Source organism: Molothrus aeneus, chromosome 5, assembly GCF_037042795.1.
Source record: "Molothrus aeneus isolate 106 chromosome 5, BPBGC_Maene_1.0, whole genome shotgun sequence".
Taxonomy (NCBI): Eukaryota; Metazoa; Chordata; class Aves; order Passeriformes; family Icteridae; genus Molothrus; species Molothrus aeneus.
Genome location: NC_089650.1, coordinates 32,674,792 through 32,688,981, shown reverse-complemented (window position 1 = coordinate 32,688,981; position 14,190 = coordinate 32,674,792). Strand labels below are relative to the sequence as shown.

The 14,190-nt window shown below is 39.1% G+C and overlaps 1 protein-coding gene across 2 annotated transcripts in view; it reads right to left on the bottom strand.

Annotated features, from left to right (window-relative positions):
• Nucleotides 1-14,190, bottom strand: part of OSBPL8 (oxysterol binding protein like 8) — an 85,418-nt gene that overhangs the window by 14,241 nt on the left and 56,987 nt on the right. For both annotated transcript variants that reach the window (XM_066549957.1, XM_066549958.1), the window contains exons 6-11: nt 11,362-11,442; nt 10,463-10,564; nt 9,565-9,768; nt 5,692-5,776; nt 4,435-4,606; nt 598-832 (exon numbers count right to left, since the gene is read on the bottom strand). In XM_066549957.1, coding sequence (XP_066406054.1) covers nt 598-832; nt 4,435-4,606; nt 5,692-5,776; nt 9,565-9,768; nt 10,463-10,564; nt 11,362-11,442 — 879 coding nt within the window. The remainder of the gene's footprint in view (nt 1-597; nt 833-4,434; nt 4,607-5,691; nt 5,777-9,564; nt 9,769-10,462; nt 10,565-11,361; nt 11,443-14,190) is intronic.

Genomic DNA, 14,190 nt, shown 5'->3' with positions numbered 1-14,190 from the left:
ATTTCTGAAAAGACTTATTTCAATTTCCAAGATTTTGGTTTACAAATCCCTGTCATATTTGCCTGTATGGGCAAATACATAAAACAACCTGCAGAAGTGGAATAACAGCTCTGAGGAATCATTAGAATGCAAGTTGACATCATAAGCACAGCAAGCCTTCCACTAAATTCTGCAGACTACAGCTGCTTAACTTCTCTCTTGCAGGAGAAAAAAAAGAAGTGTCAGATTGCATTCAAACCTTCAACTCGAAGATTTTACTTGGAGAAAAAAAACAGGACTAAGTTAATAAAACCCAAACAGAAGCAACAACAAAAGAACAAGTAGTCATGACGAACCTCTGCTGCAGGAGGCCCTTTCTGTACCTTCTGTCTGAGCAATATGCCAGGTAATTTCATTATCTCTGTTAAAATCTCATACATTAGGCATCAGAATGGCAAAGCAGAGCAGAATATGGGTGAACAGAACATTTTCTATACATTATTGCTGAAAATATGAAAGCCAATCCTGTAAGTCAGCTTTCAAGTGTAGCCTGACCCTTAAAATATCAGCTTACTCTTTGGAGAAGCTGCTTGCTCAGTACATCAACAGCCCTTTTACCTCCCCAAGTTCTTCATGACTCTGTTCTAAGTAAGTTGTTTCCTTGATATCAATTGGTTCTGGATCGACATAAGAATCATCCTGTCGCTCCGATGTGTCACTGTCGCTTTCTTCACTTTTCCCCAGCCCATCGTTATCAGATTCCTCGTGGTCATGGTCATTCTCCTTATCAGACTTGTCAGAGTATGTATCTTGATCTTTGAAGTGATGCCTCTCAATTTCACTGTCATTTAACCTATTAAAAACAAAGGCTAAATGAATCTTCAACTTCACACAACTTCCTTCTTTCCAAACCAGGATCTTAATAAAATACACACCAATATTGCCAGTATCAAGCCGGAGGTGGCAGGAGTTTCAAGCTAGCCCTGCTGGAAACATATAGGATGTTTACTCTTCTCACTGAAATGACACTGACATCAACCGCCTCTATAGGAAGCCTGTTCCAATGTCTGACCATACACTCAGTAAAAAAATGCTCCCTAATGTCCAGTCTAAACCTCTTCTGATGATGCTTTAAACCATTCCCATGCTTCAATACCAGCGAGAAGAATTCAGCACCTCCCTTTCCAATTCCCCTCCTCAAAAAGCTGTAAGAGAGCTCTAAGTTTGCATCTCAGCCTCCTTTTCTCAAAACTAGATAAACTGAAAGTTCTCAGTCCCTCCTCACCAGCCATGCCTTCCAGCTCTTTAACAAGATTTGTTGCTCCTCCTCAGAATATAGTCAAGAACCTTCATAACCTTTCTAAATTTTGGGGCCCAGAACTGCACACATCCCTCAAGGTGAGGCCACACAAATATTGAATATAGCAGCACAATCACCTCTCTTGACCAGCTGGTTAATGTCTGTTTGATGCAGCCCAGGATGGTGTTTGCCCTGCTGGCTGCCAGGGCTCGCTGCTGACCCATGTCTGTCAGACAGACCCCTGGCCCCTCTGCCCTGCCCCTCGTCTGGCCCTGCGCCCGCCTCACGCCCAGCAGTCACCTCAGGCCATTGGGAGGGCAGGGCTGCTCCCAACCCACCCACTCCTCTGCCAATTTATCCTTGTGCCTGGCATTACCCTGCCCTAGGTGCAGAAGCAGGCACTGGCACTTCTTTAATTCCATGTCATTGATGATTGCCCCTCCCTGTTTGGTATTGTCAGCAAACTTGCAAAGAGTGCATTCAACTCCTCCATCCAGATCACTGGCCAAAACACAGAACAGAAGAGGCCCATGACTGAGCCATGATGGACACTGCTGGTGTCACCAGCCAGATGTAGCCCCATTCACCACACCCCTTTGAGTCCTGCCATTCATGCAGTTCTTCAACCAGCACGTTGCGACCATGCTCACCTCACAGCTGAATCATTTATCCAAAGTGATCCTGTGAGGGACAATATCAAAAGCCTTATAAAATCCAGAAAAAACTACATCCACTGCTTTTCCTTCATCCAGTAGGCAACTGACCTTATTTTATGATAGATATCTTACTAGCTAAATGTGACTTTCCCTGTGCTGACTGCACCGGTAATTCACTGTTCTTTAAATGTCTTTCAACAGAACACACTATCATCTTCACAATTTTTCCATGTACTGAGTGGAAACCTAACTGAGGTTAGTCTCACAGGTCTATAGGTTCCTGGGTCTTTCCTCAGGCCTTTCTTGTAAATTTGAATACTGTTGGTTAGTTTACAGTCAGTGGAGACCTCCTCAGACTGCCCAGACCCTTGGAAGACAACTGAGAGGTATCCTGTCATAACATCCACTAGCTCCTCCAGCTCCTCTGTGATGAATCACATCAGACCACATGGACTTACAAACATTCAGCTGATACAACTGGTCTCTTACAATTTCAGTGCCCACAAATGGAAAATCACTGATCCTGCACTCACAGGGCTCCAAATCAAGGAGATCAGGCAGCCCAGTCTACTATTAGTATTAATATTGAGGCAAAAAAAGGAGAAAGCAGTGAACATGCCTGCTTTTTCTTCATCCCTATTTTTCAGGTGACTATCTTCAACAAATATCAGTCCAAGGTTTTCCTTGGACCTTCTCTTGCTATTAACTGACTTTAAAAAGCTCTCTCTCAGCTGAAGCTAAAATTGCTTTCACCTTTCTTCTCCCTCTTCTGCCACCCAATTAAAGCTAGACCTGCCAGTTTTGCTCCTTAGACAGTTAAGCACACTGAATACTCTAAGAATATGCTATACCAGAAGATGTACTTAATTAAAGCATTAGTCTTAATTAGACTTAACAGCTGTAGCTAATTGCTGTGATTGTAATCTTGGCCAGCAGTTGATATTAACTACTATTCCAGAGTGTAGATCTCCAGCTGAATTGTACACAGCAGTTACATTGTTCCTATGAGTGAAAAGAAGGCACTAAACTGCAGCTGAGCCAAGCTTGGTCATCTGGATAGGGTCTTTAATTGTTTCAGGGGGCAAGCATTTACCTTTTTTGTGCTTTTCTCAGACCATCTATGAATTGCATAAAAAGAATTGCATTTCTCCTAGTCCAGGTCTCGCTCTGGGACAGCACACTCCTAACAGCAGTACAAAATTCCTGCCTACCAAGAAAAGATAAATGGACAGCTAAATCTTCACAAAGTATATTGAATTGGTGGAAAATTACTGAGGTGAATGCCTGAGAGGAAGCTGTAAACCCATGGGAGGCCTGTGCTCGAGCAGGCTCCTGGCAGGGACCTGCAGACCTGTTGGGAGAGGAACCAATGCTGGAGCAGTGTCCTGGTAGGACCTGTGACCCTGTGGGAGACCCACGCTGCAGCAGGCTGTGCCTCAAAAACTGCCCCTGTGGAAGAGGGACCCCAGTGGCAGCAGCTGTGGAGAAGTGTTGCCCATGGGAGGAACTCACGTTGGAGAGGTTCAGAGAACCATCTCCTGTGGGAGGGACCCCAGGGTGGAGTCCTCTCCCTGAGCAGCAGCTGGAAACCCCCGCTGCCTGTCTGTGCCTCTGGGGAAGGAGGGAGGGGTAGGCCAGAGGTGGTTTTTAAGGTCTTATTTTACTTCTCATTATTCAGCTCTGATTTTGTTAGTAATCAATTCAATTAATATCTCTAATTTAAGCCTGTTTTGCCCATGATGGCATTTAGTGAGTGACTTCTTCTGGTCCTTATCTCGACTCACGAACCCTTTGTTAAATTTTCTCTCCCCATCCAGCTGCACCAGGTAGTGAGAGAGAGATTTTGGTGGGTGCCTGGCATCCAGACACAGTCAACCCACTACAGCCATTCATTCACTACACTTAATAATTTATTTCCACAGAAGCTTGTGCTCACAAAAACATGGCTGAAAGTATTTATTAAAATAATCAGGAAGTAACTGAAGGGCTCTCAGACATTAGATATCAGGTGATATAAGACAATTTTAACTTTAATGCATTTAATCATAAGGTGACTGAATTATTATTCATCCATCTGATGATTCATGCTGAAACCATTTAAATAAAGGATTTTTCATTTCTTTAACTAAAGAACAGCAACTTAAATTCACATCTACTGACTTCTGTCATGTGTACTAAGCTTCTGATTTTCCACTGAAGCTAACAAGAGACACCAACATGAAATTTTCATTTTTTTATTTTGAACAGTTAAACCAAGTAATTAAACTTACTGATGCAATACTCCAAGTTCCTTGGGCCAAATTTCTCCTGTATCCACTTTGCTTAAAAAAGGATTTTTTTTGTTTTATGTGTAGGGTGTAAAACACAATGTAAATAAGGCATGTAAAGAGAACTCAGGAGCAAAAAAAAAAAAAAAAGCAGCCTTAGCCTCCCTGGGGCAATATTATCACTACAAGGTTCTGCCCAAAAGCAATCAGGTTCAGTAATTAATTCACTTACGGTAAGTTTTCTCCACTGTGCAAGTTGTTAGCACGGATGAGACCATAGAAAGAGACATGACTACTGTCAGCTGAGGAGTTCAAATCGTGCTCTTTACCTTCCCTAATCATTGTACGCTTCAGCAGACTTGAACACTTCAGTGCCAGCTCCAAAGCATCCATCCAACACCTGCCTAAAGATAAATTTAGTGTTAGACCAAAACTTAAGGATTTAACAGAACTATACCACTTCTGTTTGCTAACTAGAAAAATCAGCCCTCTGGGCCTGCTTGCACTGCCTTTGAAGACACACATCAGAGTTGTTCCATGTTCCATGTACTGGATTTTACGGTCTGGCGGGGACATAAAAACAACTCACAAGCACCCGGCTTCAGTGCAAGGGATGCTTCAGGGAAGGAAAGCAAGGTAAATAATGATTTTGTTAGAGCATATTCCAGCATTTCTTCCTTAATGTAAGTCTGGTTCCACCCAGGCCATGACTGTGGAATGCCCCCAGAGATGCCTGCAGCCCTGCTCTAGTTATAAAGACTAAGTAAGCACATCATTTGGCAAAATTTGCCCAAGTAATATGATAATAGTGTGGAAAAAGAGCTATAATGATAGGTTATTTTCTGCAAAAAGTAACTGAACAAATTTGTGGTTTTTTTCCCCCTTCTTACTTCTTCTTTTCCATGTATCTAATCCATTTCTCAATACAGAAGGCAGAGAGAGTCCTATCTTTAAAGTCTGCAAGGGCATGCCTAACTAAGCAGTAGATGAAAAGCACCTGCCAGAAACAGCTACATAACAGTCTTCATTTTTTTTCCCATTGTAACTTTAGAAGGTAGTTGCACTGATCACCACCTTCCCAGTGAAGGGTGTTTACAAAACTACTTTTTGAAGAAATTTTTACTACTAGAACTGTGCAACTGCTGCACTTAACACAGAAATGCTTTAATAAGAATACAACCATATTAGCACTTTACAAAGGCATTTGATATTTAGACATACATTAATATAGCTTAAACACAGATAACCCTTTCCCCCTCCTCTACCCTGTCAACAAAAGGCAACTGCAAGGAGTTCAATAACTTCTCCTTCAGATCAATATTCTCCTTAAATAACTATGAAAAAGTATTAGTACCATCATAACTGCATGCTCTAAATTAAAGGAGAACCTTAACAACAATTAAACAGCAATCAAAGTGCTCTAACAGACATTTTAAGACAATTGAAACCATCTTTCTCACTGCTGAAAATCAATGAAGTGTCTATTTACCATCTGATTCTGAAGCAGCTCGGATGATCAAGTAACTGCTGGGCAATGGCAGAGTTATAGCACCAACTGCTTCACCCTTAGGACCCTTGAAATACACAAACCAAGAAACAGCATCAGATATTTTATTCAGTTTTACAGTTAATCATTCAGTGTAGTAAGAAGCTAACACACTGCAGGGCTATTTACTGTCACTCAGCAACATCTAATGAAGACATGAATGAAAGATGGACAGCCCTCTTTCACTGGATTTCTTCTTCAAAGACTTCATTCTAAGTATGGGACCCAATTCAAGCCCAGTTTTCAAAAGAGCGGTCTTTGTGATTAAAAAAAATTTAGTTTGGTTGGGGTTTTTTTGGTTTTAGTTTGGGTGCAGTTTTTTGATTTTTTTTTTTGGGGGGGGGGGGGGTTGGGGGCAGGGGGATTGTTTTTTTTGGTGTATAAATCAGACTTGGCCAAAGTTTTATATTCTATTTACTATGAAGTTTTTCACACTTTGTATTTAAAAAAAATAAATTCAAAAGACTTTTCCATTTCTGTCAACCTTCATTTTGGAATAAAATTTATAATAATAATAATTAACCATTATTATTTATAATAATAAAATTAACCATTTTGAAGTCCCTTCCAAAAAAATTTATCTGTGATAACTTTAAGACAACTGATAGGCAAAGAGGGCTGTATTAAACATACTTGAAGCTATTGCTGAAAGCTGGGTTAAGCCTGCCTAACTGATGACAACATATTTGGATCTTACTGATTTCCCCCAGAGAAGCCTAATGGAAAGCCAATATCAGGCTTAGAAGAGGGAACTGGAAAGCCAGCAGAAGTTTTGAGCAAAAGCAGATAAAGGCAGGTAATTTTAGAAGCAAGCAAATGAAACAGCCAGAACATTTCTGAGGGTGAGAAGCGGGTTAAGGAGTAGTCTTGGTGGCACTTAAATACCAATACAGACAAGCTAGTGCTGGTGTAAATGATGGTCAGAACCTCCTGAGGAGTCAGTACAGAGTAACAGCAACTGGGTGCTAGAAACAAGATCCCAAACCTCAGTCTCCCTCTGAGAGAGAGGAAAGGTGTGCCTACAAAAAGCCTTTGGTGAGGCAGCAACACTGGGATTAGGAGTTAGTGGGTACCAAGAACCAAGAGGGACAACCCCAATGCAACTCCTCATCCCAAGGGTGGGAAGGCAGGGAAGAAGCCCAGTGTACCCTGAGGAGGGACAGCACCATGGCACCACACCAGGCTGGGGTGGGAGAGGTGCTGGGGTGCTGCCAGCACCCTGCAAAGGCCTCAGCCACCAGAAGGCCTTGGAACTCTTGGATCACAGGATACTGGGGCAGACTAAGAGCAGACTTCTGCCCTTTGGGTTTATACAGTGGGCACTTCAGGGTAGGCTACTTACTCTGTACCAAACAACTACAATTTAGAGATGAAGTGTGGTTTTGGTGTCTGGTTTTGCCTCTTTTTTTAATGCAAGAAAGTTACACTCCCTAATGTTTTAACAATATATTCATTAAAACCAAGCGAGCAATTTTTAGTAAAGAAGTATTAAAGTAAGTTGACTTATTTTGTATAACTGCTCATGGATCTTGATGTCCTCTAACTGGTTATGGTTCCAACAGTACAGGATACTTTCCTTTGGTATCACCCATTATGGTTTCAAAACCAATTTCCAGTAGTTAGTAATCTGTACAAGAGGAACATTAATTTCTGTTTGCTGGGTGACTTTATTTGGATTGTCTCTGTTTCTGGTGGAATTATGCTACTGCTCCAAGCCAATGGTCAAGTTAAAAATTCCATTAGATTAAAAAAAGCTGAAGTTTACTTCTTACAGAATATTCAAATGCCATGAACATTGTTTCAAAGATAACAATGAAAACTGATATGCAGTCACCCCTTACTAAATTTACACAGAGAAAAATATTTGCATTAACTTTTTAAATTGATAATTTCAGAAAACTGGAATGGCATCAGGACCAGGCAGACAAGGAAGACAATCAAGGTATAGTGCATCAGCTACCTCAGAGTGTAGGAGGAACATCAAAGACCACAGCAACAGGCTTAAGGGAGCATGTGAAGTGACTGGCCACAAACTACTGCAGAAGAGAATTTGCAGTCTGCCAGATGGACACACCATGGGCAGTGTGTTCAAGCGAGAAAATCTCCTGCAGTACTTACAGCTCTATATATGTTTTTTGCAATGCTGTCTTTCTGCACTAACTGCAAACAAGGCTCATTTTGCCTTGGACTTGAGGCTCTTTGTGGTAAATCTACTCTGGATCAATCAATTGCTATTACACTTATGCAAGTTTGCCTCATGATAATAAATCTCTAACTAGGACATTTTGATTGACTAGGTAAACAAGGCAGAAAAGGGTTTCAAACTTCAAGACCTTTCATCTAATGGAATCCAGGAATTCTCAACTGCAAATAGCCATACCAAAATGAACAAACGCCACTCCAGCTCTCAGCACATTTAGAATGGACAATATCAACTTTTCAGGTTCAAAATTTGACCTACCTTAAAAAAGTAAAAATCTGGTAGGGCATGTCCTCTAAATTCTAAATATCTAGTTAAAAAAACAAACAAATCCATTTCTCATTGCCAAGCAATAAAGAAATATAAGACTGATTTGTGATCTTCTGCAGAGAGGCCACCACTTTGCAATGTATGTATATATATCATAAAAGAGCACATTAACACCAAATGCTATAGCTTTGGAAAAGGATATGGAGTTTGTGTTCTGCAAATGTAAGATCACCATTAATCACTGAAAAGCTTGCCTAAGCTTTTCAAATTATTCAAAATAAACTACAAGTGATTTGATCTAAGTTTGGTAAATTTAGATAATGCTGATAAATGATCACAATCCAGAATAACCACAAGCATCAGGAACTATACTGACTGCCTTAAGAAAAGGATGACAAATTTAACACAGCATATTCTACAGATGTGACAATACATCTATATCAATTTAAGATTTAGAAGATAGCTACTGATTGTGAGATTGTAAGATTGTAAGATATTTTAGAGGGTATAATTAATCAATTATAACAAGGGTCCTAATATTGTACAGTACTTTCATCTAAAGCAAGACATTATTTTAGAAGGAAAATATGTTCACTTGTGCTGTGCTTCCACATCCCCTCTCCCATGTAAACACAAAACAAGGACTAAAATAGTTTATCAGATTATAAACAAGGAGTAAGAGCAAGCATTAAAGATCCTTACAAGATACTGAAACAAACCTTTGCTCTGCAGACCACACCTGTGCTTTTCAACACAGGTAAGAGCTGCTCACAATATTATGCCGTGGATGACAAGGCAAACAGACATCAGAACTGAATGAAAACATTTATCATCCTAACATCATAACAAAAAGGAACAGACTTGGCTAACAAGTTGCAATATGAGCTATGATTGCACAAGCAGGTAATCTGCTTTTTGACTCTTACAAGCAAATTGAACTAAGGTGACATTTTACTACATGAATATAGAGTTGGACACAAGAAATGTTTATAACAAAACTCTTTTATTTTGGCAAATCTCACCTTAATTTCTGAGATTTGAATGATGTGAAATATAATGTTAAACATGCATTCCTTTAATTTATGTGATTGCCAGTGATGCCATTAACCTTTTTAATGACAACCCTTTGCACACCACACTTTTGAAGCTCTTAAAGTACACAGAGCAGCATAAATCAAATACTTTTTCTGATGAATGGGACTAGATGTTGAGGGCTTATATTCAGAATCAACACAAACCACTGAAGTTAAAACAAAAAACACAGTTCCACTTTTCAGTGAGGTTGTCTTTACTCATAGCTGAATAATGCTAGTCATCCCTTCAGAACCATGCATGCCACCACTAACCTTTGTAGCCCATATGGTCTGCTCCAAAGGATGAAAAAGTTTGAAACAAAAGCCATCTTTTTTAGAAGGCCTCTCGATGAGTTCACAAACATTCAGCAGCACTGTTCCTACCCACTGGTCATTTTTGGGAGTTTTGTAAAGAAGCAACACTCCTGGTTTCAGTACACACCACAGTTTGGTCCAGCTTTTCAAGGTACCACGAATCTAGAAGATAAATAATTACACTTACAGCTCAGTGAAGCCAATACCAAAACTATCCCCCTTAACAAAATTAAAATTGAAATTTATTAGCTTTAGTTTCAAAGCAAAGTTAATTAGGTCTTTCAAAAGTTTACCCAGGTTTGTTAAAGAATGTAAAGGTATGCTTGTTTTTCTGTCTTGATGAATACCCGGTTCTACAAATGGGCATGCACACATCCTGATATGGGAAGTATGACAATTCAACTGCACTACTGTTGGTAATATGAACTGCTGTCCTCAAGATAGCAGTACCAGCTAGTTCTTAAGAGAGGAAAGGAAAATTACCAGAAATACAATGAAACCAGATATTCAAATATCTGACTGAATTATTTTTGCAATTGTTATATATGTAACAGAGCCACTTCAAAGTGTAAAACTAGAAGGATGAAATGAGAATTGTAAGGCCAACTCATCCCAAACTGATGGCTATGCACACAAGAATAATGTGACTAGGGTGACTGCGGTAAGTGGGAGCTAAGTTCCTCTATTAGTCCTCTGGGATTTGAGCACAGAGACCTTGGGATGCAATTAGTGGCTGCTGTGCCTGTAGAAAAACATTAACAGCAAGTAAAAGATTGAGCCTTTTCTATTCTGGCCAGAAAGCAGCAAGCAACTAACTGCTCCATCTTCAACTCAGGTTTCACACTTGGATTCTGACCTTCAACCAGTCAGCCATAACAATAACTGAGGGGTCTGTGAGTGTGCTAAGTAATTCTTTTGTGGCTCTCTTCTTTTCTTCTCTGTAGTTTTTCTTTTGAACCTGTAAAAAATAATAAAAATGTTTTCAATGTCATGGCCATAAGCCAGTTATCAGCACAAAAACGTATCAGCCAATACATGCTGAGGAAAAACCTGTAAAATTCAATTTGCAATACAGATATAGAAAAACAGCTTTAAAACAGAGTATTGACTTCAAAGTCAACAATTACTTCAAGAGCAACTATGATGCAGAGAATTTCAGTTTCTTCTGCAATTTTCTTTAGAAACTGAGAACTTGGAAGCTCCTCTTAGAATCAAAGGGGAAGAAAGCCCAACCAAACCAAATTCCAATATACAGGTACATTATCTGATCTGTGGTCTTTATCCACCCGTTATGTTCCCCTCTAGGAGAAATTTGCAGGATTGTACCACCCTCATTTAAAGCAGAGTAATTTTATGTTTCTCTTGAAATGGTATCTACCAAATAGTGGAGTTTGATCTTGCTACAGTACAGAGGGAAGAAGATAGTAGAATGCATTCAAATTGCTATTTTGATAATTCCATTTGTCATTTCATTGCATGTTGATGTCCCGAGGTCCCTGCCAATCTGAAATAATCTATCATCTGAGTAATTCTACAATATTGTGCCATTTTAAAGACAGCATTATAGTAGCTATTATTCAAGTAAAACATACAGTAAAATTTGAAGAAACTCAACAGCACAGCTTCTCTCAATACTTAAATATTCCCCGTCTCATCATTATTTAGCATTTTTGTCTTCTCATTAGAGAATAAGGAAAAACTATGTGAATGCATTTATAGTCCTTGAAGAGGAAATTAATTTCTAGAGAGATTCACCTTGAGAGATTCTTTTTTTGTAAGTTTGCTTGAAGATTGAGAGATGTCCTTCTCAGAGCCATTGAAAAGCTTGGATTCAGACTGAAATTCACAACACACATAATAAATAAATGACAATGGCAGATACAAGAATATATTACTTATGCTGGCACTTTAGCAAGTGCTTGAAGTGCAATTATGTTTGCAAATGTTCCCATTCCCTCTCACTTCTCTACTGCTTCCTCCCTTAAAAAAATCCAAACAAACCAATAAACCACTACTGGTAACATGAACTGTTCACAACCTATTAATGGAGTGCCTTTTTGCAAGGGTTTTATGGGAAAGAAGTCTGAGGTTCCTTTGGAAGCAGCTGACCCATACAGAACAAGTATTTAGCTCATGTAGACTGTTACTAGACAGAGCATGCTTGAATAGTTAGGCATTATTTTAGCAGAGAGAGAATGTTTTAGGAGAATCCAGGTGTTTTAACACAGGAGTCATTCCCAGGATTTATGAATCAGAATATAGAATCAGCTGTCTTCATCCACAACTTGACAGCTTCTCCAAACAGACTGCTATAGAGGCACTTACCCTGTGACTCATGAGGGAAAACACAGCCTCTTCAGTCTAGGATTCAGTGCTCTGTAAATCATCAGAGTACAACTGCCCACTAATGGCACTTGTTCTGTTCCTTGAACCCTAATTCCACGCTCTGATTACTTTGCAAGTCATCTTCCAGGAGCTCACGGTGGCATCAGGCAGGAAGGAGACCCAGGTTTGTTCGTGACACCCAAGTCTCGTTCGTGCAGGACAAGGAGCTGCCTCAGCAGCACATGATTTCTCCCCCCGCCTCTCCCCCTTGTCTTGTAAGGTTCAAAGTTTGCACCTGGAGGTTTGCTGCCTGCTAGTATAAAGGGAACTCAAGCCACCAAATACACTTTGGGAACAGCACTCTTTGGGGAAAAAAAAAAAAAAAGGGAAAAAGAAGAGTCTAAGAGGAGTCTGTGATAGAGTTTTCATGCCATTCCTATCAGGGGTCAGAGAACATTGAGTAGGTAGGCATTAAATACAGACTTCAGATAAATTAGAGAGTTGGATTTCTTTGTGCCCTGACACATAAGCTTGATGGACCCAAAACTACTGCATTGTCAAAAAAAAAAAAACAAACCACCAAAACAATTTAATATTCTAAACTGAGTATTCAATTCAATTCAAATTCAAGGACATTTTATCAAAAGTGACCCATAAGATGTTCCACATTTCAAATCGCAAACAACAGTGCAAAGTCTATTCACTGAATTTGTATTTTGGAATACTATAAATTGACAGTCCAAAAATATGCAAGCTTTGAGTAAAACTTGCAGCTATAATAAAAATAGTGCACTTCAGCATTCTCTTAACTTACAGGCTGCTCAAACAAAAGAAACAAAGCCTAAAGAGTCACAATCTGTACAGAACAATTTAACCTGGATTCTATTTTACATCTTTAATTCAGAACTAAGACTTTACAGGAGTCTACTCAGGTACTGTAAAAAGATATGTGCAATAACTGGCAAAAAGTATTTTTAGCTCAAAATTATTTTAATGATAAGTAAATGTTCTTTAACTTTTGTATCTATCTTGGAAAAATACAGGAAACATCTTGTAATAAAGGTATGTTCTTGACTCAAAATTTAGCTTTAAGATGAGTGCACGACTTGAAATTAAATTCCCCTCTCTAGAATTTAAAGAAATACAGTACTTTAAATGTAGTAACAGAAGAGGGGAAAAATGATTATCGTTGTCACTTAAGAAGAGTTAATGAACTCATTATGCAAGCTATAATGGAACAACTTAAACAAAACATTCATAAATATTCTAGTTGCTCACCAACAGAAAGTGAAGGCAATCTAAAGGTCATGCATAGAAAAGCCTCAAACCAATAAGTTTCCCTACTTAAAAAATGAATTTTCTCATTGTCTCAGTTTTAAAGCTCATTAATATGACAATGAGTAAAGGTTTACATTTAGCTGTTCAATGTTATGAGACAGGTCAGTGATCTGAGTGTGTATTTTTAGGCCAGTAACCTTCTCACTATTATATCCACACAAAGAGGATAAAAAATTTAGAAGAAAACACTTTAGGAGAACCTGCTGTAACTCCCAGCAAGGTACATTCAGTAGCAGATTCCAGGCAAGTCCCATCATTGCTTTTCCATTCTCCCTTAGAAAGAAGGGCTGCTATTTCACTTCCATTAGTAAAATCAAGCCACACATGCAACAATTTAAAAAAAGGGTGAAGAAAAGCATGTATTAGCACAAGTAGGAATATTGGTATCATCTTTGACAGAAAGACACGAAAAATGTAATAGCATAGAACCCAAAGATTAAGATCCTGTTAAGACAACAGCTAAGAAAAAATAAGTATAAGGGAGAGGAAAAGGGAATTGGATAGTCAAAGGTATATGATTCTTGAGAGTCTGGAATAAATCCAAGTCAAAGAGATCTTATTAACTTGATTTCCAAGTCAAACTGATTTGGAGGTTTCTGGACCAATATAAATATTTTGATCACAAGAAAGCTGGATGGGGAAGTATGCTTCCTTGATATTCCTGACAAGTGAGGCTCTAGGATGCAGTAAAGCAAAAAGATTCAAAGTTTTGTGATTCCAAGTCACATGTAAGGCACCAACAGTTTGAAATGCTTAGCTACACACCACAAAACTGCAGCATCCTCTGCAGACACCAAACTGCTTATCCCATTGCAATTTCAATGACACCATTTAAGCCTGGAAATGCTACTATAATCTTTAAGCCTCTTCATTTTCTTTCAGTATCTTTGTAATGTTTGTCTTTATGGCTCTGATATATCA